This window comes from Mesoplodon mirus, assembly GCF_964341445.2.
Source record: "Mesoplodon mirus genome assembly, chromosome: 13".
Taxonomy (NCBI): domain Eukaryota; kingdom Metazoa; phylum Chordata; class Mammalia; order Artiodactyla; family Ziphiidae; genus Mesoplodon; species Mesoplodon mirus.
Genome location: NC_138989.1, coordinates 19,517,145 through 19,541,533, shown reverse-complemented (window position 1 = coordinate 19,541,533; position 24,389 = coordinate 19,517,145). Strand labels below are relative to the sequence as shown.

The window sequence follows — 24,389 nt, the reverse complement described above, 5'->3', positions numbered from 1 at the left end:
AACAACCCAAATGCCCATCAAGGGGTGAATGGATAAGCCAACTGTGGGCTACCCATACAACGGAGTACTACTCGACAATAAAAAAGGATGGGCTATTGATACACATGACGACATGATGAAGCTCAAAATAATGATTCTGAGTGAAAGAAGCTGGACCAAAAAAAAGAGCACTGGTTCCATTTATATAAAAATCTAGAAGATGCAAATGAATCTATAGTAACTGAGAGCAGATGAGTGGTTGCTTTGGGGGATTACAAAGAAGAAACTTGCATGTGCTGGAAATGTCCATTGTCTTTATTGTGATGAAAGTTTCAACAGGTGTACAAAGATGTCAAAGCTCACCTGCTTATATGCTTTAAACATGTCCAGTTTACTGTATGTCAATTATACCTCAATAAAGCTGTTTAAGAAAAATTGAAACTGCAGAAAGCATCAACCACAAACCCGTTATACCTAGCAGTTATTTTATGAGCTTTTTAAAATTAAACAGACTAAATGGGGACTTCCCTGGTGGTCCACTGGGTAAGACTCCATGCTCCCAATGCAGGGGACCCAGGTTCGATCCCTGGTCAGGGAACTAGATCCCGCATGCATGCTGCAACTAAGAGTGCATGCCGCAACGAAGATCCCGTGTGCCACAGCTAAGACCCAGCACGGGCAAAATAAATAACTAAATAAATATTTAAGAAAACAGACTAAATGAAAATATTTTTTAAGCAATTTAATTGATGGTAACTCTCCTCCTTCTTCTTCTCCTAGGTGACATATCAGGGTGGGGAAAGAAGCAGGGACCATAATGGGGGAAAATTGAGGGGAGTTTCTATTAACATTCTTACATCTTTATTAATTTCTTAATAAAGCAGACATTCCTACACAGGAAAGCCATGTCCCTCCTCCCATTTGCACAGACAAAAAGAAATGCCTGACGATTATATTTGCAATGGGGAATCACACAGCCCATCATACCGGAAGGGACTTTAAAAGTCCCAACATTAAAGGAAAAAAATGTCTTAACGGTTAATGAGAGGTTTCTGATTCTTTCCTGGGTCCGGGAGATCATAAAAGCCCTTTTTCCAATATGTATAACTACCTGCTGGGAAAAAAGGACGTGCCAAGTGGCTCCTTACCTTTTCTCTTGGTTCTTTAGGAGGCTCACTACTCAGCTCAGAACACTTCTCACATGTGACTTCGTTGCTTGAAGCTGCACTTGAAAACCTGGCACAGAGATCCAAGTTACTTGTACAGGGACCGGCAGCTGTGGCTCCCTCCAGCCCGCACCCCGTAACTAGCTCAGGAACCCAGGGGTGAAATCAGCACTGAGATCATCAGAGCAACACTGCCCAACTTCCTCCGAGAAGGGACATGTCCTTTGCAGTTGCCAAACCTCTCCGGCCTGGTGGGGACAGCCTACCTTAAACACAGCATCATCGGGGTAGCAGGAGCCCCAGGCTTGGGTGAAGAGACCTGGGTGCTAGTCCCAGCTCTCCTGCCTCCCCACTGAGGGAGCTTGGGTCAGGCTTGTGACCTCACCCATAAAACAGGGATAATTAACACCTCCCCATCGTCTTTTGTAGGGCGGATAAGAGGCTACCCAAGGCCCTAATAGCTACATGAAGTCGTTTAGAGAAGAGTGAAGATGCCCCAGGAGGGATAATTAATGGTTGTAACCCCACAACAGCAGCCCCACCGCAGATGGACTTGGGGGCAGTGGACAGTCAGGGAATGTGTTGGGGCACAGGCCTGCCTCTGCCTCTCCGGGTGACCTGGGCCCAGTCATTATCCCTCTCTGGGCCTGTTTCCCCACTGTAACGGGAAGAGGGAGAAAGGGGAGTTCTGGAGCTACACTTTTTCCATCTCTGAAGAGTTCTCTGGAGCAGACGCTGAAAGATTAGCTCAGGGCTGAGGGCTGCAGAGAAGAGGGAGGTGAAAGAAATCAAACTGCTTAAACTTGACCCACACGCATCAGTCCAAGGCCTGCCTCCTGGGAGGCGTGAGGCTGTGCATGAGTTGTTTCTAAGCCCAGAGCCCTGGTTTCCCCTCCTGTCAGATGGGAATAACCTGAGACACTGTGGGGGACGCAGAGAGGGGAGGTGTGTGAGGTCTCCGACATGGGTGCCCCTTTCTCTGTTTTCTGGGGTTTTAAAAATTTTTATTATTATTATTATTTTGCCATGCTGTGCAGCTTGAGGGATCTCAGTTCCCAGACCAGGGATTGAACCCGGCCCATGGCAGTGAAAGCGCCAAGTCCTAACCACTGGACAGCCAGGGAATTCCCCCCTTTCTCTGTTTTCTGAATTCAGGGGTTCACAAGCCTGGTTGCACATGAAAATCACTTGGGAAACTTTTAAAAACCACCAAGACATGGGCCGCTCCCCAGACCAGCTGAATCAGATTCTCTAGGGGGTGGGGTGGGGGCCAGGCATCGGTATTTTTTTTTCCAGGTCATTCTAAATGCTGAGAGCCACTGGTCTAACTCTGGCCAAGCTGGCTGCCCGGGTTCCCAGGGCCTGAAGGGCAGTCTGCCCAGAGCTCCCCCTGGAAGCTCCATCCCTGACAAAGTATGTCAGCGGCATGCATGTCATTAACAAGCTGGCAGAAACACCCGGTGGCATCTCTCTGTCCTAGCCGAGAAGCCACTTGTGGAAAAACAAAGGAGCAAGAGATGTCAGAGGCCAGGCCAAGCTTAGAAAATCATCATTAACCATTAGGAATAATCATATCATTTGGAGCTACAAGGTGTTGAGGGCTCCCTTGGGTTGAGTGACTCTCAGCATTCTCTCTCTGAGTCTTTGCCTTAATCCTTAAAGGCAGGTTTTAGCATCATTTCCATTTTGGAGATGAAGAAACCGAGGCTCAAGGGGTGAAGCTACCCACCCAAGTTATCGTGACCCATCTGATTTTGTTTTTTGGGCCATCCACAGAGGTTTAGGCCATATATTAGGTGTCCTCGGACTTCAGGAAAGGAAAGCTTAGCTATGGAGACAGCCTGAGCTGGAATTGCACGGGGCTCCCGACTTCCTCATGGTATTTCACCTTTCCTGTCCACATCTGTGAAATGGGCACAATATTTCCCCCTGAAAAGTGCACAGAGGGGAACGTACGAGGAAATGGAGCTCCCAGCCCTGCTGCCAGCGCACACAGGGGAGCTGCCCTGCCTCTCCACACCTCAGCTTCCTCATCTGAGAAATGGGAGCTAATGCCACTTCCTCTGGGGGCTGTGGGTAAACTGAGACGGGGCGTAAGGCACGCAGCACGGAGCCTGGCGCCCTGCTGTTTCCTTTCCCAAGGGGTCTCTGGTAAGGGGTTGAGGACCTTGGAGGCTGGGGGAAGCCAGTGGGATACTCCCACTTACAGTTTGGTCAAATCCGCTGACAGCGGCCGTGCCTGGATCACCTTCTTCCTGATCTCTGGCTTTGCTTCCGAGCTCTCGGTGGCCCAGCCTTTGATCCGCTCTTGGACGCTCACACCGGCTTTCCCCAGCTCTGGTGCAGCTGGTGGGGACTCAGGGGGTGCTGATGGGGGTGAAGACCCCAATGACAAGGCCGAGGCACTCTCCTCGCCAAAGAGGCTGACGTGCTTCTTCACGCTGCCCCTCGGGGTCCGCTCTCCCCCTGCCTGGGTTTCCCCATCAGCCGCTCTGCTCTTGACCTCAGCGATTTCTTGGCCTTTTCCTGGCCTGGGCGAAGGGGACTGGGGGGCCCTGGGGGCCTTCTCCGGCTCCCCATCCAGCTTGGCTTTCTCTTCCCCAAGATTCTGGTCATTGATGGGGGTGACCCTGGCCAAGCCCCCCATGGTTCTGAGGTTGCCCATCTCTGCCTGCTTGCAGAGCAGCTTCTCCTTCCGTACCTGGATCTTCCTGGCCACCTGCAGGAAGTCAGAATCTGGGTCGTCAAGGGGAGCCTCTGCTTTGACCAGACGCTCCCCATCCACTTTGGGGTCCAGGTCAGGCCTCTCGGGACCCCGCCACTGGGCTGTGGATCCTGCTATGGCCTCCACCTTCCTCGCCAAGGCCTCTCTACTCTCGAACCTGGCCGTGAGGTCCACGGACAGAGGCCTAGGCCTCCTCACCCAGGTCTTCTCAGGAGGGGTGGGGGGCGCCTTCCCCGCCATGGCTGCCCCGCCAGGGCCTGCTGTCTTCTGAGGTTGAATGGACTCGATGAAAATGGCCGACACAGGCCTTCTCTTCAGGCGAGGCCTGGGCTCCAGAGCGGGGCTACCCGCGTCCTCCACGCTTCTGGCCTTTGACAGAGGCTCCTTTAGGCCTGTCTCCTCTTGGGTGGCCGCCGGCCTGGTGACCTGAGACAGGGAGGCCGGTCGGGGAAGAGTCCCTGCAGGCTTTCGGGCTGGCAAGGCGGGCTTGGTGGCCACCTCAGGCCGGGAGGCAGAAGGGGGCCCCTGAGACACGCCTGCGTCGGCCTCCGGAGCCCCCCGGCCGACCCCCTTCCCCAGAGTAGGCCCGGCTTTGGTGGTTTCAAAGAGGACCACGGTGCTGGGGCTGGGCCGCAGAACCGCGGCCTTGGAGAACAGACACGAGCTGCTCGGGCCGTCCCCGCTCCCCGCCTCCTGCCCCAGCAAGCCGGGCATCTTCTCGTCCCGCCCCTCTGCCGCCACGTCCCGGGGGAGCCCCCCGGTAGGAGACGGCCTGCTCGGGCTGGGCCACGAGGAGGTCACGTCCCTGGCCTTCTCCTTGGAGAAGGGCTTGGGGGCGAGTCTCGGCAGAGGGAGCAAGCGCACCGGGCTCCTGAGGGGGCTTTTTCCTTCCAAGAGCAGCGCTGAGGGGGCCCCGGAGGCGTTGCCAGCCTGGCGGAAGTAGGTCCGAGTCAGAGCTTCCTCCTTGGAGAGCTCGCCCAGGCCTGGCACTCCTGTCAGAGAACTTATGGAGCCGACCTCCACCCGCGTCACCATGGTTACGGCTGTGGATCCATGGGGAAGACGAACATCAGAAACAGAGAGGCAGCCACTAAAAAAAATAGTAAATTTAAGATCCAGTCAGTGTCTGGGTTGAAGCAGAGGGATTTGGGGGATGGGGATCAAGAGACCAGAGTCCCGGGTCTGGATGACAGCTCTCCATTGACCACTGGGCCAGCCTGGGCCAGTGCCTTCACCTCTCAGCTGTGGGCAAAGGGCAGTGGACTAAATGGCCCGACTCTGAAGTTCATTCCGGCTCAAAGGATACAGAAAAGGCGCCAACATTCTCTTGGACTTTCCTGACTCAGCTAATCTCAAGGCCAGCTTTCAGGGTGAAAAGTGATGATCTCTGCTGTACAGGTACGGAAACCAGCTCAGAGAGGCCAAGTAACCGACCTGAGGTCACTCAGAGAGTAAAGAGGCAAAGCTGGGATTCGAACCCAGGTCAGACTCCAAGTTCACACCACACGCTCCCAGCATAAACCCTGATGAGAGTCCTGTCACCCCGCAGTATTTTCCCGTTTCAGAGCCTGCCCACATCAGGCTGATCCTGACCCTCGTCACAACCAAGCACAGAGAGGGTAGGTGACAAGCCCCACCTCACACAACTACCCAACGGTCACGAAGTTGGTCACTGGCCTTGGAACTCTAACCGTCCAGACAGTCCCTTATCTCTCCCCTCCCCAGTCCTTCCAGAAGCCTTAAAAAAAAGCCATCCTCATTTTCCACTCCACCTGCTGTTGTGATTTGTTTGCCTCTGGGTTCTTTTTGGTTGAACGCCTATTTTATGCTGGCTGCCTTCACAGTCTCAGTAAGAAGAGTATCAGCTAAGGACGAGAGTTTACCATGAGTGAGGCCTCAGGTAAGCCAAGCGCTTCCTCTGTTTTACAAATCACATCCTCTTTAGAACCCTAAGAGGCGGGTATGTGATCATCAGCCCCAGTTTTGCAGCAGCTCAGGCACAAACCCCTTTTTCATCCAGTCATGAGGTCTGCTCTCTCAAGGCAGCAGCCCTCCTCTCGTATCCATCCTCCAATGACCCCGAGAAGCAGGGATTATCCTTATCTCCCTTATAAAGATGAAGGGAAAGGACTCAGCGAGGTGGCCCGACTTGCCAACCACCACACAGCTGAAACGCGATCTCAGTCCTGGACCCATTCAACTCTGCCTTTTTAACAACTATGTCCTCTTCCTTTCTGGTCTTAAAAAGTGCCAGACACTTTTTGCTGTTCTTGATTCGTCTCCCACCCTAACCCCACCTCCTTCACTCCAGTGCTCTCTTTCCCTACAAAATTGTCCCCAGCCTGCCCCCGTCTAGATGGGCTAAAAGTAGAAGGCATTTTAGTCCAACGCAAGCCTCCACTTCCCTTCCTGGGGCCCTACACCTCTGCCTCCGGCTCTGACTCACTCAGCAGCCTGAAGGAAAGAAAGGCAGACAGATTTTGGTATTTTCTCTTCCTTACACACTCGATGGTGCTAAGAAGATTCCTTCTCCCCAAGGCGGAGAACACTGTCTAGACGGGGTTAGAGGCAGAAGAGAGGCACAGAAATGGAGAATGGGAAAATCGGAGACTTGGGAGGAACCCGTCTGCAGTGACTCGGGGTGGAGTTCTAAGGTGCACAGGGTCCTGCCCCAAATCAGGACTGCTCATCGTTAGAGCCAGCTCCCGTGACCTCTGGGACACAGACATAGCCCAGACAGAGACACAGGACAAGAACAGGATTCAAAGGACAAAGAGGAAATTCCCTAGCAGAACCCACAGGAGCCCTGCCCACCCCCGGACACTCCAGCCCCACTTACCCGAGCTGGCAGGTCCTGGCTGGGGACGTGTGACTGCCGGAGAAAGCCAGCGGTATCGTGTCTCATCTCCAACGGGGCTGTCTGCACACTCCCATGGCAGAAGCCGGCGGGGGAGGGGAGGCTCGTCCCAGCAGGCTGAGCTTCGAGCAGGTCTGGGGAGATACAGGGTGAGAGCCTCAGTTCCGGGGTTCCGGCAGTATGTGCACAGACGGCGCAAAGGCTTTCGAGCTCCAACTGCATCTGCTGGCATCTCCGCCAGCTTGTAAAACTCACGCTCCTAGCAGCTTTTCAGTATTGTCGCCTTATCTATACACGTGGGCATCAAGGGTGCCGAGTACAAACCGTAGGTGCTCAATAAAAATCTCCCCTGTTCCTCTAATACATGTTTACTGAGCACCTGCCACGTTCACAAGGATGAATACGAAATATCCCCCTGCATTCAGGGAACTCAGAGTCTTGTGTGAGAAACACACACACACATACACACACACAAGCGATTACAACACTGGGCAATAAACATCATGGTTTATAAAGGGGGACATGGGAGCACAGGAAAAGGAGGATTAACTGCCTAAAATTGGGAGTGCTGGTCCCGGAAGACTCCCTCGGTTTAGAGGAGGTAACTCCTGAAGACTCAAGGAGCTGGCTCATTTGGGAGCTATTTCCCCTGGTTCTCCTGCTCAGCAGTATTTGGACATTGCATCTCTTGGAGGTCCTCACATGCCTCCTCAGGGCATTTGCATGTGCTGTGCCTGTTCTCTGAGATACCCCTGCACTACACACAGACGCAGGCCCTCCCCTAAGATTGCAGTCCAGACACAGCTGCCCCCCATCCAACCTAGTATAATCTCCCTCTTACGTGTCCAGAGAGACCCACAGACACTCGGCCAGACTCCTCATAGCTACAGAGCTACATTTAATAGTTCATGATCCTTCATTTCACATCAATGGGAAGCCCCCAGGAGTCACCCTGAATCCCCAAGAGCTAGCACAGTGGCCTGGCAGATAATAGCACTGAGCACCTAATTATTGAGTGAATAAATAAACGAAGGAAGAACTGTTCTCCTGGCCCTGCTCCCCACCCTTCTAAGATTCTAAATAAGTGCCAGAGTCCTGAGTTTCATGACACTAAGCAGTCTTGGTCACAAGGTGGACTAGTTCTTCTGGCTCTGGCAAGTTCTGGTGTGGCCATAGGTCAATTGCTACTGAATGACAGAACCAAGGAGCTGCGAAGAGCTCAGCGGGGAGCTCAACCTGCCAGAGGCCCCACCAGTTTCACCTGCTGCACTGCCTGGGACAGGCCACTGTCAGACACCTGCTGTGACCTCAATAACCCCAGACTGTCACACCGGCTCATCTGCCCAAAGGTGGAATGAACGAATGCGTCTCTATACAGCTTTTCCTGGGAAGAACCACCAAGAGCACTGTTGCTGAATCAGCGTTGATGGCTCACAAATGTTGCCCCCACTTTGGGATCTCTGAACCCATCTCAGTAGCCAGATTGCAGGGAAGGAAAAAGGGGAAACGAGGAAGGCTCTTGGTCCGCACCCCTCTTAACCAGAACGGTGTCTCTGTTATCTGTAATCTCCTTTCTATCTTGGGCTCCCTCTCAAGTTTCCATTTAAAATGCCAGGCAGATGCCTGGTCTATAAATATGGTTGCATGAACAAATCAATGAATGAATGAATCAATCAATGAACAAAGGGGGGAAAAAAAAAGAGTTTTTAAACCACCATAGTGGACGGCTAAATAATATTTTGAACTCTTTCCCAAACCTAGAAACCCATGCTTCTCAGGTTTTCCTTTAACCTGTTGTAAAATACAAGGAAACCGACTGAAATGTTCGCTTTAAAATCTTGCTTTAAATGCATCACATATGTTATGCTTAATTTAAGAGACGTTAGTCTCTTCCAAAACATTTTAGAAGCCCACTCACACAGAGGACAGATGCTGTTTATTCCTGGGGTGGCCTCGCTCGCTCTTTTAAATATATTAGCACGATGGCCAGAGCCAGGTAAACAAGAGCTCCTTGGAGAAAGCAGGGACACCAGGTATGAGCTGTGTCTGGTTTTATCTACAAATAACCGTGGAGGTTGGCATGCAGGGACAGACGGGAAGCCAGGCTGATCTGGGAAGTCAGGAGGCTGCAGTGGACCAGGACACGGAGGATGCGGGGAAGCAGTGGAGGTAGTGGTGGGTGTACCTCTGCAGTTGCTGAACCTGCCAGGTCCACAGGCTCGCTCTCCCTGAATTGATCTGCAAGGTTTGAAATTCCCATTTCCTGCGATTTCATGCAGAGAAAACCATGTTCCTGAGGGTTGAGTCACGGAGACCGATAGTCACTGAAATTAGACAGGCGTCGTTCACGAGCATTATTCCTCCCATCCCTCTGACCTTCCTTCTACAAGCCAGGCTCTGTGCCGGGTGCTGGGGGTGCAGCCGTGGAGCGCACAGGCTCCCAGGGAATCCGAGAGAACCTCACAGGGACAAGGCAGGAGAAGCCCTTCCATTCAGAACCCAACCGTCTGGTAGCTTCTGTCTCAGATTCAGAGGCGTTGATTCATTCGAACAGCTGTTGCCAATCTTTCATAATGACACCCCTAAATCCGATCTGGGAGCTCACAGTCATTCACTCTGCCATCTCTGGGTGCCGCTTCCTGGGAATGCCACAATCTGGTGAGGGCCGTGAGCCAGTCCTGACACCTTCCAGCATCTTCCAGAATGTGACCTGGGCTCCCAAATCTGAAAATCCATCCTGTGTGGTGCCCCATGTGAAGGGCCAAGTGCATGCCCAGGTCTCTCCAGGAAAGCAGAGTTGTGGTAAACGCATGTGCGTTGTCCATCCACAGGCCCCAGATGGAGGGGGACCAATGTCTAATGTCGATGGAGTGCATGCATCCTCTCCTCTCCGTCCCCATGGCTGTGGCCCCAGCTCATTCATTCATTCATTCATTCCAGTACACAGTTACTGAACACCTACCATGTACCAGGCTCTGGGGACACAGCAGTGAACAAAACATATGGAAAGCCCTGTTCCCATGGAGCTGACAATCATGAACATAGGAAAAGACAATAAATGAAATAAATAAGCAAGAGGCATAGAATGTTGTTAGGTAAGTAACTTTCTCTGCTGGCGTCTCCTCCAATCTGTTCTAGGCAGCAGCCAGAGTGATTCTCTGATACGCAGGGGCCACCATGTCACTCCCCACACCTCCCCACTGCCCTCTGAATGAAGATCAAACTCCTTCCCTGGGGCCTGGCAGGATCTGGATCCTCTTCATCTCTCCAGCTTCAGTCTCATGATTGACACCTCCCCCTCCATCCGTCTGTCTGTCTCTCACACTCACTCACATACTTACTGCAGCACATGAACCCCAGACAGGTCACAAGACACATCATGCTTTTCCTCACCTTCCCGCCTCTACACTGCCATCTCCTACTGCCTGGCTAATCTCAGCTCCAAGCAGCCACCTCTTCCAGGAAGCCTTCCTTGATGCCCCAGGGTGGGTTCAGGTGCCTCTTCTCTGCTCTGGTATCTAACTCCCAGAGCTTCTCCCTAGCCCAGCGCTGATCCCACACGTGGTGACTGCCTCTAGAGTGGGAGCTCCAGGCCAAGGAGGGTCCTGGGTCTGGTTCGCAGCTGTACCCCCAGGGTCTGATGCTGCACCGGACATAAAATCAGTGTGCAAAAATTACCTCAAGGGAGAGCATCCCTGAAAGAAGAAAATAATCGTATCCAATGCAGGTGTGGGTGTGGGAAAACTGACACGCTCATCTGCTCCCAGGGACAATGTAAGTTACCAAAGCAATTGGGCAACATTCACTTTGCGCTAATATTTGTGGAGACCCCATCAGGACTCAGGGACCACACTAAGTGACTGCACCTTCTGCCTTCGCCCATGTAATATTCTCAACGATCTTGTGCTTTTCAGTTTATGACCACCATTCTACAGATGAGGGAAAGGAGTCAGATCTCAAGCTAGTGAGGGGTAGTGTTACAGTTGAAATCTTCTGACTATGAATCAAGTGTTTTCCCCCCATATACCTCACCCCAAAAACATTCATTTATTTTTGACTCAGTAATCCCACAACTAAAAACATGTCCTATGGAAGGAATCTAAAGGAAGAGAAAACCATACACACAAAGATGCCCCCTGCAGTGTTGTCCATCCAAGTGCAGCAACAACGCACCCTGAACTTAGGGTGATAACTCTTATTTGAAAAAACCCAGGACTGAGAAGCCATCTGAAGTGTCACAAAAGTTGCAACGTCGGCGGGTAGACCAGATCTCCAGTTCCCAGTCTGCCCACAAGTGGCACAAAAATCCCTTCACACCACATGGCCTGAGTTTGTGATCAGAAAAGATGATTGTGGGACTTGCCTGCCTGCCAATGCAGGGTTCGAGCCCTGGTCCGGGAAGATCCCACATGCTGCAGAGCAACTAAGCCTGTGTACCACAACTACTGAGCCTGCCCTCTAGAGCCACTACTGAGCCCACGCGCCACAACTACTGAAGCCCGTGTGCCTAGAGCCCGTGCTCCTCAACAAGAGAAGCCACCGCAATGAGAAGCCCACACACTGCAACAAAGAGTAGCCCCCGCGTGCCACAACTAGAGAAAGCCTGCGTGCAGCAATGAAGACCCAGCACAGCCAAAAATATAAATAAATAAATAAATAAATAAATAAATAAATAGATAAATAAAAAGGTGGCTGCCATGGCTATCACAGCAAAAACCTAGAAATAATCCACATTCTCCACAAAAGGCGAAAGTCTCTCAGCCACATGTAAGGGGCTGTTCTGCAACTCTTGAAAGTGAGGACTGGGGGACCTGTGCAGGAAAGTGAAAAGAGCTCATGACAATGCTGTTGGAGAGAGGGTGGCAGGTGGGTAATTTTCTGTATTCAAGGCTGTGACAACGGCAAAGATTGTTTATACAAATGGTCAAGGTCTGGAAGGCGAAAGGGACAGGTGAAAAGAAAAAGTGTCGGGGACAAGGGTGGAATTGTTATATTTTTAAATTCCGTTCACTTTGAGATTCCTTTTTATTTCCATTAATGTTGTTTGAGCAGATTTCTTTTTAGGCCTCAATACCGGTAGTCTCCCTCTGAGTTGTGTTCTCCCCATCAATTCAAAATGTAGAGGTACCAAGGCTCCCTTCCTGCCCACTTTCAGAGCTTTCAAAAGTTGAGGGTAGGGACTTCCCTGGTGGTGCAGTGGTTAAGACTCCATGCTCCCAACGCAGGGGGCCTGGATTCGATCCCTGGTCCAGGAACTAGATCCCACATGCGTGCTGCAACTAAGAGTTCACATGCCACAACTAAGGAGCCCGTGAGCTGCAACTAAGGAGCCCACCTGCTGCAACTAAGGAGCCCACCTGCTGCAACTAAGACCCGGCGCAACCAAAGAAAGAAAGAAAGAATGAATTACCATATGACCACTCCTAGGTGTATGTCCAAAAGAGCTGAGAGTAGGGACTCGAACAGATATTTGCACACCTCCACCAAACCCTCTCTGTGTCTTTACCTCCCAGTCGCTCTGAGAATCTGCTTGCAGTCTCGTATTTGTACTGCTTTCTGCTTTTCTCCCACCCTCCCAGCACCACTACATCCCCCATCCACTGCCATCTCAGAATTCCATCCAGAGGAGCAAAAAAAATTTTTTTAATTTAAAATAGAACATAGTGAAGCAAAGACAGAATGCCCCTCACCCAAAGATCACCCTGTCCCTGTCTGAGAGTTGTATTATTTAAAGATATTCTGTATGTTGTGTATATATATATATTTTTTTTGTATGTTGTATATTTAGCATGTAGCTTCCTTAATGGAGAAAAAAATCCTAATAAATTTCAAATTTATTTGAATTTCAGTGTTCAAAGAAAAATTATTCACAATAGTCAAAAGGTAGACACCACTCAAACGCCTATCAATGAATAAACAAAATGTGGTCTATCCATACAATGGAATATTATTCAGCCTTACAAAGGAAGGAAACATACAACGTGCATGAACCTGGAGGACATTATGCTAAGTGCAATAAGACAATCGCAAAAGGGCAAATACTGGATGATTCCACTTATATGGGGTACCTAGAGTAGTCAAATTCATAGAGACAGAAAGTAGAACGGTGGTTGCCAGCGGGTGGAGGGTGGAGGGAATGGAGCTTTATTGTTTAATGAGTACAGAGTTTCAGTATGAAATGATAAAAATAATTCTGGAGATGGATGGTGGTGATGGTTGAATAATAATGTGAATGTACTTAACGCTGCTGAACTACACACTTAAAAATAGTTATGATGATAAATTTTATGCTATGTATATTTTACCACAATAAAAAAAAAAAGAAACTAAAGACAAATATAAAGGAAACCTAATGCTTAAGCTCTAATTACCATGTGACTCAGCTCATGGGGACCCATGTCCTTTAGGCAAATCTCCATTAAAAGCCCTCACGGTCCACAATGGGCTCTGCCCCCATCCCCGCCAGGAACGCAATGGGAAGCAAAGGAGACCCCATTCCTGATTACAATCGGGGGGTGCTCTAATAGAGGCAGAAAATGAGGCTGTAAAAGCCCAAAGGAGGAGTAGTCAGGGATGCCTTCCTGGAAGAGGTGACATCTCATTTGAGACTGGCAGGAGACAGCCAAGCAGAGGAGGAGGTTGGAGCCAGGAGAGGGAACAGCATGTGCAAAGGCCCAGAGGTACGGGAGAAACAGTCATATAGTGTGAGCCTGTTCAGTTATTCTCCTTGGGGCAACGTGGGGCTATCTTGGTGAAAGGTCTGAGTGGCACAACTTTTGAAAAACCATGCACTTCTGTTGAGTCAGAGTCGCATCGGAGGGTACAAAACACTGGTCCGAGAGTCAGAACTGGGTGATTTTAGTCAAGGTGATCACAGATCCTGGTTTACCTGGGACAGAACGCTTTCGTTCTCACAAGTGCCCAGGTTTGGACAATAAATTATTCCATCATCCTACTTTTTTTTTTTAAACTGTGGTAGAAACCGCATACCATGAAATTCATAATTTCAACCATTTCAAAGCGTGAAAGCGGTGTCATTTTGTAAAGTCACGGTATTGTGCAACCGTCGCCACTATCTAGTTCCAGAACATTTTCATCACCCCAAAGGAAATCCCATACCCAAGAAGCAGCCACTCCCCCTTCTCCCCTTCCCCAGCCTCTGGCAACCACTGCTCTGCTTTCTGTTTCTAAGGAGTTGCCATTTCTGGATATTTCAAAGAAATGGAATCACCCAATATGTCTCTCACCCTAGTTTTGGTCTCAGTTCCTCCACAAACTTGCAGTGAGAGCTTGGACAAGTCCCTGCCAGGTTCTGTGACTGTGGTTCGGCTCAACCCCAGGACTTATCAGGTTTGCATTATGCAACTTTTCTCTGCCCCCGGCTCATCCCCCGTGGAGCCCAGCTCTCTGAGAGTCTGAGATGAGTGTTCTACAGCCCCTGGTCCCCCACGATTCCTTCTGAACCACTGGTGCTCAATAAAGGATTGTTAAGGGACTCAATAAAATTCTCATTCAGTGTCGACAGTAGTGAGAGCTAAGTTTCCTACTCAATGTGTGTGATTCTGTAAGAACTGCCTTAGTTAGTACAGCCTTGACTTCTGTGTCAATTTCAAGTTGTAATGAATTAGAATTCGGGGCATCTGACCTTTCAGACTCTGGAATACAGAGGAACAGTTTGAGGGGGGCTTTTCCCCAACTGGCCCGGGACCACAAGATGTGGGTGGTACACATGCACACCCACACAAAGGGTCCTGTGGTTTATATCAATAGAAAGAGTTTGGGAAATGCGAGCTCAACAGTGTGTAAACTATTGTCCTTCTCACAAGACTTTTTGGAGCCTCTGGTGAGCTAATTGGCATCTTAGACACTCCAAAGCATAATCCAAACTGCCTCACCCCAATACCCCTTGTCCAGGTGCAACTGCTGATTTGGAGAAAGAATGTTACAAGTGGCCTTTATGCCTTTATTTAAACATCCGCCTTTTCAACTTTCATTGGCCTGTTCCTTCCTACTATTTGCGCTATTTCTGGACTGGCTATAGCACTCACCAAAACCATTAATCAAGCAGCTTTTTGGGGTTTGTTTGTTTTTCTCAGTATCAAGGATGGGCAAACTACAGTCTGTAGGCCACATCTGGCCCACTGCCTGTTCTTGTAAATAAAGTTTTATTGGAAGACAGACACACCCATTAATTTACATGTTATCCATGGCTTCTTCCAAGGTATGAAGACAGACCAAGAGTGGTTGCCACAGAGGCCGTATGGCCCAGAAAGCCTAAAATATTTACTCTCTAGCCCTTTACAGAAAGAGTTTGTGACCCCTGCTCTAGATTGTAGAGAACTCAGTCCCCTGAGAGACTGGACTCCCCCAAGGATATGACATCCCCCCTTTAAATTATCTAAAGCTCTCACGCTATTCTGGCAGAGACCTACCTCTTCACGAGGTCTCTTCAGGTTCTCTACATAGTAATTGCACAAAAATATAAATGAGCAAAATGTTTTAAATAATCCTATATCCCACCACCCAGAGCCAAGAGCCATTACTAGCATTCTGATGTCCATCCATCTGGCCATTTCCAATATAAGTGGGAACTTTTTGTCAAAACTAAAATGGAATCAGGTCATGCGTGCTGTTTAGGAACTTGCTTTGTTTTGTTTAATTTCAAAATACATCATAAATACCTTTCACATCAATAGCTACACAACCTCTACAGCCGTTTCTCATGCTTTGCAGTATCCCATTACATGGATATCTCATCATTATATCGAATCCATCCTCCACTATTGTATCCTTAGGTTGCTTCCAATCTCTGACTATTAAAACCAACACTGCAATGAACACCCACGTGCAATGACTTTCCCAGGGTAAATGTTGCCTAGAAGTGGGCTGGCTGGTTCCAAGGGTGTACACTTTTTTCAGAGCTTTGGATATATGCAGAATGGAGCTTCACACCTAAGGGAAACACATCCCATGCTGACTTGAGTCAAAGCTTAGGAGGCCAGGGTTCTTAACCTCTGCCCTGGGGCAGATCCAGTAAAGATGAGAAATAAACCAGGGCCCCAGGGCTGACTGTGCCTTCACTGGCAGCTTTACTGGGTCTCATTTATGGTCGGACCATCACACACTTGACTGTAAGATTTGCAAGGGCAATTAGAACGGCTCACAGGGAGAGGTGAGTCTGGGCCCAGCCCAGAGGCTGTGTCCAGCCTGGCGTTGGAAGGGTGTGCAGGAAGAAAGCCCCGCCCCAGAAATGACGCTCACGGCAGAGGAAATTCAACATCAGAGCTCAGTTCAACACGACACACAGATCAATGCTGGACTCAGAAAAATCTGAGTATAACATGCTCTCTCTTTAGGGAGCCTGAGAGGTGCATATTGCATTTCAGAAAAATAAATAAGTAATTCCCTCAGAGCATAGATAGGTTTCTGGAGGAATTAGCTTATTTTGGCCCAAGAGCTGCCTTATGTTCAAAACTCAAACCCTGGGAAGGTCTGATCATGTGTTCCCCAGCTCCAAAATAAATGTCTCCCACTGTCCATTGCCTTGGACAAGGTATTCAAGACCCCCCCACCAACCCACCCACAGGCCAAAACTAACCAACCTGATCTGTACTACAGGCCCTGCCTCTACTCCCAGATTCCCAAAGGTACCCCACGACCTGAGTATCTTTTTCACTTATTTCTTCTCCGTGGAGAGCCCTTTACCCACAGCACAATTTCCATTTGCCCAAATCCCACTCATGCTTTTACAGCAGACTAAGGGACACCTCTTCCAGGAAGCCTGTGCTGACTTCCTAAGCCAAAGTGTCTTCCAACCTTCTTTGGCTATTTACCTGATCATCATGCGTTGTATCAGAGATAAGCCTGACAGTCTCCCCCCTGCAAGATTTACAGATCCCTCCTGAGCCCACCCAGGACACAGACCCCTCCGGCTCTGGGTTCCCCTTCCCAGAACCTACCTGATGCCTGGCACGGGGGCAGAATAGTAGAGTGCTGGGTTCCCCAGCGGTGGGAGGCAGCCCATGCGGGACACAAGATGGTCTTTGGTAACACTTAGGATGCTTTGACGTCCAGGCACAGCATGAAGCTTCTGTGAATGACATTCTGTGCAAACTGTTTCCTTTCTCATTCTCATGGGTGCCTTCTCATGAAGTTCCTGAGCCCATCTCTGCTTGGTGCCACCATGACTTTAACACCTACACTATCTGCTAATCTCCCAGGTTTAAGAAAGAAGACACAGCTCCAAGCTCCGACCATCAGCTGCAGTAGCAGATTTTAAAATATAATTTTATTTTCATTGTATTTAATTTTACTGTTGTTTTCAATTTAAGACAAGTGACACTGGTTTGCTATTTACAGTAGAGATGTTTGTTATGGTTCCTTTAAATTTTTATTTAACTTTCAGAAAAGTGAAAGTTTAAAAATAAAATGATGATACAGGGGTTATGTACAAATGGCAAAAGCCCATGTGACAGGGGCTCCCTGGTAGCACAGTGGTTAAGAATCACCTGCCAAGACAGGGGACACGGGTTCGAGCCCTGGTCCAGGAAGATCCCGCATGCCATGGAGCAACTAAGCCCGTGAGCCACAACTACTGAGCCTGCGCTCTAGAGCCCACGAGCCACAACAACTGAAGTCCGCACGCCTAGAGCCCGTGCTCTGCAACAAGAGAGGCAACCACAATGAGAAGCCCACACACCGCAACGAAAGGTAGCCCCCGCTCACCACAACTAAAGAAAGCCCCCGCGCAGCAACGAAGACCCAACGCAGCCAAAAATAAATCAATTATTTAATTAATTAATTAAAAAACAAAAAAGCCCATGTGACTGGAATCCACCGGTAAAGTGGAAAGATCATGGCATTGGAGTCAAAAACAGGCAGGTGCAGCTTGTGGTGCTCCCTCCCCATTTTCCTGCCTGGAACAGAGATGTGATGCCTGGAACCAAGGCAACCATTTTGGGACCATGGGATCACAAGTGATACTTTAAGGATAGTGACATGGAAAAGACCTTGATGACATAGCTGAGCTACTAAACAAACTGAACCGTTCTCCTCTGGATTTTTGTTGTTGTTATTGTTATGTGAAAAATAACAAAGTACTATTTAAGCCATTGTTAAGGTTTCTGTTACATGAAGGCAAAAGCATTCCTACGGACACAGGGAGTTTGGGTACAAAGTTGTTAAGTGGACAAATGTCTTCTAAGTAAACACAGTGAATGTAGTAGTGCTTTTGACAAGCCACTTCACCCCTGAAAGCTCAGTTTCTTCATGGGTAAATTAAGTTCAATGATACCTACCTCAAAGGATTCCGAGGATTAAAGGGGATGGTGCATGTAAAACACCATCAGTATACTTGGCACATACATAGTAGGTTTCTGCAAATGCGTGATAAATAAATGAGCAAATAAACAAACAGAACATGAAGCCTGATGGAAGGATGTGTGGGTTGGTGGGAGTTTTTTAGCTAGATTTAAAGGAATAGCTCTCTGATGAAGGAATTTGGGGGAGATAGTGATTCAGGGACTGGGTAAGTGGATACTTTTCTCAAGGCTGGCCTAAGATCCAATACCAGCCTGTCATCTACACAAGCCTTGATTAAAATCAAGGGGAAGCACTGAAGAATGTAGACACCAAAGAGCATCCCTCCCAAAACCAGGTGCAAGAAAAGCCTGAAAGGATGGTCAAGACCAAACTGGCGTCCCAGGGATGTAAACAGTCCCAGGTCCATCCCCGGCTGCTGCACCCACCCCACTCCACCCCCACCAGCCATTCTCATCAGGGCTCCACCCATGGCAATGAACCTGCAGTGACGGCTGACATGTCCACTCCTGGCTTTCCCAGGAGGGTAACTGTGCCTCCAATACCCTTCAGGCAACCAACTGACTCTTCTTCTTCGTCCTCTGGGACAAGTTTCCCAGCACCCCTGTAAACCTGTCAGGGCCTGGCGCTGCCAGCCTTGGGGCACGACAGACAGGCCCTCCTGGCACAGAACCCAGGCCTCAGTGGAGCTGAAGAAATATACCTGGCCCGGCTGCCAAAAAGAGAACCCAACGAACACCCCAAGTTTATTCAATTGCTTTGTCCTCCAACCTATTAAGTGCTGGGCCCTGGGAAAGCTTGGTGTTAATAATTACCATCATCAGATCACTAACACTAATTGGGCACTCATTTTGTGCCAGACAGCACATTAAATGAATTTCCCCACTTAATCCACCTTCTGGGGTAGGTCACATGATTAGGCCCACTTGATGGATGAGGACAACGATGCCAAGGGAGGTTTAGCAATTTGCCCACGGGGTGGAGCTGGGATTTGAACTCAGGCAGCCTCCCTCCCAATCCCACCCAGTTCAATCCCACTCAGTTCATCCTGCAGCAGCCAACAGCTGCTGGGTTAAGTGCTGGCATCCCCTCCCCTCCCCACGCCACAACCCCCCCCACACACACACCTTCACCCCTACCCCTGTGCTGGGCCTTGTTAATCTCTTCAATGACCTTCTGGGGCTGATGCTATTATTATCCCCATTCTACAGATAGGTAAACTGAGGTTTCAAAAGGCAAAGTGATTGGCTGAAGTCAACTGCTTAGTAAGTTAGCAGATCTGGGATCCCACTCAGGCGTTTGACTCCACAGTGTATACACTTTGCCATTTTGTCCTTCACGGGACCTGTCCAGCTCAGACTGGGTTTTCAGGCAAGTTTTGGGGCAGAACGTCCTTGTGCTCAAAGCACAGTCTAGCTGGGGAGGCAGACATGGCTGCAGACATGGCCACAGACAGTGACCACAGCAGGGAGGTGAGACTGAGGCCCTCGGGAGGAAGAGCTTAGAGTAGACAGAATAATGTCCCCCAATGATGTCCATGTCCTGATCCCCAAAACTTGTGACTCTGTTATCTTTGCAGATGTGACCAAGCGAAGTCTCCTGAGATAGGAAAATTATCCTGGATTAGCTGGGTGGGCCCGATGTCATCACAACGTTCCTTATGGAAGAGAGGCAAGTGGGTCAGAGTCAGAGAGAGAAAATGTGATGAAGGAAACAGGGATTAGAGCCATGTGGGGCCACAAGCCAAGGGATGCAGCAGCCTCTGGAAGCTGGAAAAGGCAGGGAAATGGATGCTCCCCTAGAGCCTCTGGAAGGAACACACCCCAGCCGACCTTCATTAGACTTCTGACCTCCAGAACTATAGGATAATAAACTTGCATTGTTGAAGCCAGTAAATTGTGGTAATTTGTTACAGCAGCAATAGGAAACTCATACAGAGCTTAATTTGGCTGGGGAGAAAGGAAAGGGAGGACTGTCTGGAGGAGGTGGCACAGAGTTGAATGGCTACCTAAATAACCCAAAGCTCAAGCCTCTGTGAAGTCCTTTGGGTTAGCCCCCCCAGAGCCACCAAAATTCTTAACACCCCCATTCCTGCTTGTTTGGACCTCGACAGTATCAAATCCTACAAGGCAGGTCCTGGCACTGCACTTTTCCATGTAGCTACTAAAATTTAAATGTCAACTGATTAAAACTAAATACAATTTTAAATTCAGTGCCTTGGTCACACCAGCCCCATTTGAAGGGCTCAACAGGCACGGGAGGCTGGGTGCCTTACTGGGCAGGGCAGAAAGTTCTATTGGACAGCGCTGTACATTCCCAATATACAGATGTGAAACTGAGGCTCAGAGTCACAGGGGCGGGAAGGGACAAGCTGGCACTCAGTCCCCGGATCTTCTAATTTCATCCTCAGCCTTCTTAACATGGGGGAGGCCTGGGCCACAGGGCTGGCTGCCTCAACCCCAGGGCCAACCTTATTTAACTGAACCATGAATTATTCACCCATTGTCAGGAGTCATGACCTTTAGCATCACCGAGAACTGTTTATTTTGACCTCTTTCTCTCTCTGCCTTAAACGCAGGGTGAGAGGCGAGGGAGGCAGAGGAGAGGCCTCGGTTAATGAAAGGTTCTGGTTAACAGCGGTTCCAGCCATTCATTACGGGCACAGAGCACTTGTGGTTTAAACTGAGGAGTGTCACGTGTTTGAGAGATCAGCCAGTGTCCCTTTGACCCCCAAATCCATCATCTTTATCAACTGGCGTACAGTGCTAAGAAAACCTCTATCTAGGGGGCCAGAATTACACCATCAACACACAAGACTAACATGGTTCAATTTCTAGGGTAACCTTTGCCACTTACAAGGATATAAGGGGCTCCTTGCCCAATAGAGGAAGTTACAAAGAGTTTCGGGGTGGCAGGGGGAATACAATTAAAAATAAATTTTAAATTCATTCCCTGGTGGTGGCAGGCAGGGAAATGGGTGATTTGAGGGCCAGAAATGGGAGGGAGATTTCTCATTGTCTGCACTCTGGTAACTTTGCATTTTGAGCCTCGTGAATGTATTACCTGGCCAAAAAAATAAGTAAAAGTTAAACTGTAAAACGTTTAGGTAAGATATGGACCATGGAGATCCCATTTCTTATTTTATATAGATGCACATGGATGGGTATATAAATATGAATACAAGGATGCTTACAGAAAGTGTTAGAAGAATATATAAGAAATGTTCAGAGAGGGTGACTCTAAGTGGGAGGGAGATGAGACTACAGGGGATTTTAATCTATTTTTATTTTTTTGCTTATTTATAATTTCTTAATTTTATACAATACTTATCACAACAAAACCAGTTTCTATTTATTGAATGTGTAGCCAGTTTCCAGGTGAAACACTTTATAGGCAAAGCTTCACTTCTCCCGGCAACATCTGAGGCAGGTAGTAGTATTTTACTCCCATTTTATAGATGAGGAAACTGAGGCTCAGAGACACCAAGACCACGAAGCCCACTGTCTGGACTCCTGTGCTGTGCTGACTTCTGATCAAATAAATGTGCTCATGATAGAAAAAAAAGAAACGTTTTTAAAATGCTAGCTACGTGGACTTCCCTGGTGGCACAGTGGTTAAGAATCCATCTGCCAATGCTGGGGACACGGGTTCGAGCCCTGGTCTGGGAAGATCCCACATGCCGTGGAGCAACTAAGCCCGTGCGCTACAACTACTGAGCCTGCACTCTAGAGCCCGCAAACCACAACTACTGAGCCCTCGTGCCACAACTACTGAAGCCCATGCGCCTAGAGCCCGTGCTCCACAACAAGAGAAGCCACTGCAATGAGAAGCCCGCGCACTCCAAGGAAGACCCAACGCCGCCAAAAATTAATAAATAAAATAAACAAATTAAAAGAGAAATGCTAGGTATGTGAAAGCACAAAGTGAAACAGACTAAATTTCTGAATATAATACGAACGTCAGAGAGTCCAAGTCTTTCTCGAGAAGGGTGTATCAGACACCTCAGGTGTCCTGCCTTACACTCTCAGCACCCACCCCGGGATGCAGAAGGCTGCCTACTGAAGATGGCTGCAACTCTCTGGCTTGGTTTCTGGCCATGGGAGCACAGGCCAGAAGTGCCAGTCGGGCAGTGCCCCATGCACAGTCCTCCACCATAGACAGATGGCAACTGGTGTATCAATACCCCAGCTCCTTCCCTCTCTGGGGGAAGACTCTGAGGTGCACATTATGCCCTGTCTCCATGACACACCCTCTATTAGCTCCTTGCCTTCCCTGTCTCACCTTCACACTCGCCCCACAGTGCTTCCTGTGAGGTAAAACAATACAGCTTCTAGAAGGAAACATGGGAAAAACTGACCTTAAATAAAATGAAGGAAAACTTCTGTTCATCAGAAGACATCATGGAGAGAATGAAAAGGCAAGACATGGACTGGGATAAAATATTATATATACAAATGGTATGATATATAGTATTTCATCTATATTATGTTTATAAATATAATTTAAAATATTATATCATATTTATACACGTGCACATGTGTATACACACAGACATATATACTTCACAAAGGACTCTATCCAGAATACATAAAGAACTCTAAACCAATACAAAAAGGACAATCTGGCTTATTGTTTGCTTCTTTTTTTAAGGACAAGAGACTTGAATGGGCACTGCACACACACAGAAAAAAATCTCCAAATGAGCAATAAGCACATGAAAAGATGCTCAACTTCACTGGTCATCCAGAAAACACAAATTAAAATCACAATGAGATACTGCCCGACATCTACCACAATGGCCAAAACCACAGAGACTGACGTGTTGACCGGGGGGAAGTGGAACCGTTTTTACCTGGCACACTTTAGAAAACTGTTGGGCAGAACCTACTCAAGCTGACCTGCATCTAACTTACGACCCAGCAATTCCTCTCCTGAGTATTTACCCGAAAGAAATGAGTGCTCAGAACCGCAAGAGACGCGTACACCAATGTCCACAGCAGCTTCATTCGTCATAGCCAAAACCTAGAAACCACCTAAGTGTCCATCCACGGTAGCCTGGATAAATTGCAGCATATTCATATGATGGGATATAATACAGCAATGAAAAAAACCGAACTATTGCAACATGCAAACACGTGGATAAATTCATAGACATTACAATGAGCAAAACAAGCAGGACACAAAAGCACTCGTACAGTAAAATTGCACTAACATGAAGTTCAGGAAACAGGCAAAACTAGTCAATGGTGATAGAAGGTAGGTCAATTTGGGGAGTACTGACTAGGATGGGTATAATGAAGCTTTCTAGGGGCCTAGAAATGTTCTATATCTTGATATGAGTGGTGGTTACGTGCTGTGTTCATACGCAAACGTGTGTCCAGTTTACACTAAGATTCGTGTACTTTACTGTAAGTTTTGCCTGAGAAAACAAGCCCTCAAACTTCCAGTGGCCTCCGGGTGCTTATGAAATGAAGCCATGCCCCTCACCATAGCCCTGCCTGATGTGCCTCCCACCTACCCCAGGACCTCATCTCCTACCAAGTGCCCCTCCCTTTCCCCCAGCTCCACCTAGCCTGGAGATCTCAGTTTGCTTTGACCTGGAGGAAGTCAGGATCTGTAAGAATTCCACCCTCAGATGGGAAAGAGACCTGCAAGGAAATGCCGGTCATTTCTGTTTCTCCCGAGTGATGTCAGTACCCATGTGCGTTCATGCAGCAACAGCTCTCTGATGAAATGCTTCTCCTCCAGGAAGCCTTCCCAGACCTCTGCCCCCATCCCAGGTAGGCTTTCATCCCCACAGCTCTCTGCTTCTTTGTGACACTGATCCTACTGTTTTAAGTCTGTTGAATTGATTGTCTTACCCCCTGAGGGCTGAGACCCTCTCTGTCCTGTTCCCTCCCCTGTCTCATCATCAGAGCCTAGCAAGTCACCTGGCACATAGTAGGTACACAATAAACATTTGCTGAAACAAATGAATGTCTGAAGGAGAAAATGAGTCGTTTGATGGAGGTTAAAAATGGATGGGGCCAAGATGATTCTACTCAACTCCCTCCAGGTATAGAAGGTGAAATCTGGGCCCAGAGAGGGTAAGTGACTTGCCTAAGGTCACACAGCCAATTAGGGACAAATGTAGCATAGAACCACCAGGAGACACTGTTGCCTTCTCCCTCCACCAGATCCCCTTCCCTGGTGCTGCACCCTCCCCGCAGCTGCTATGAGGGTTGTCTGTTCACAGATACATACTTTTCCAGGAGAGCTGTCCTCCAACAGGCCAAGACCTCCAACCCTCCCTTCAAACCCCCTACCAACCAGGGTATCCATAGCCAGTGACTAACATACATGG

General features: G+C 48.8%; 1 protein-coding gene across 2 annotated transcripts in view; it reads right to left on the bottom strand.

Moving 5' to 3' along the window:
• KIAA1671 overlaps positions 1–24,389 on the bottom strand; it is a 187,283-nt gene that overhangs the window by 127,080 nt on the left and 35,814 nt on the right. For both annotated transcript variants that reach the window (XM_082640080.1, XM_082640081.1), the window contains exons 2-4: positions 6,710–6,861; positions 3,353–4,960; positions 1,128–1,215 (exon numbers count right to left, since the gene is read on the bottom strand). In XM_082640080.1, the coding sequence (XP_082496206.1) occupies positions 1,128–1,215; positions 3,353–4,905 (1,641 nt within the window). In that variant the 5' untranslated portion in view covers positions 4,906–4,960; positions 6,710–6,861. The remainder of the gene's footprint in view (positions 1–1,127; positions 1,216–3,352; positions 4,961–6,709; positions 6,862–24,389) is intronic.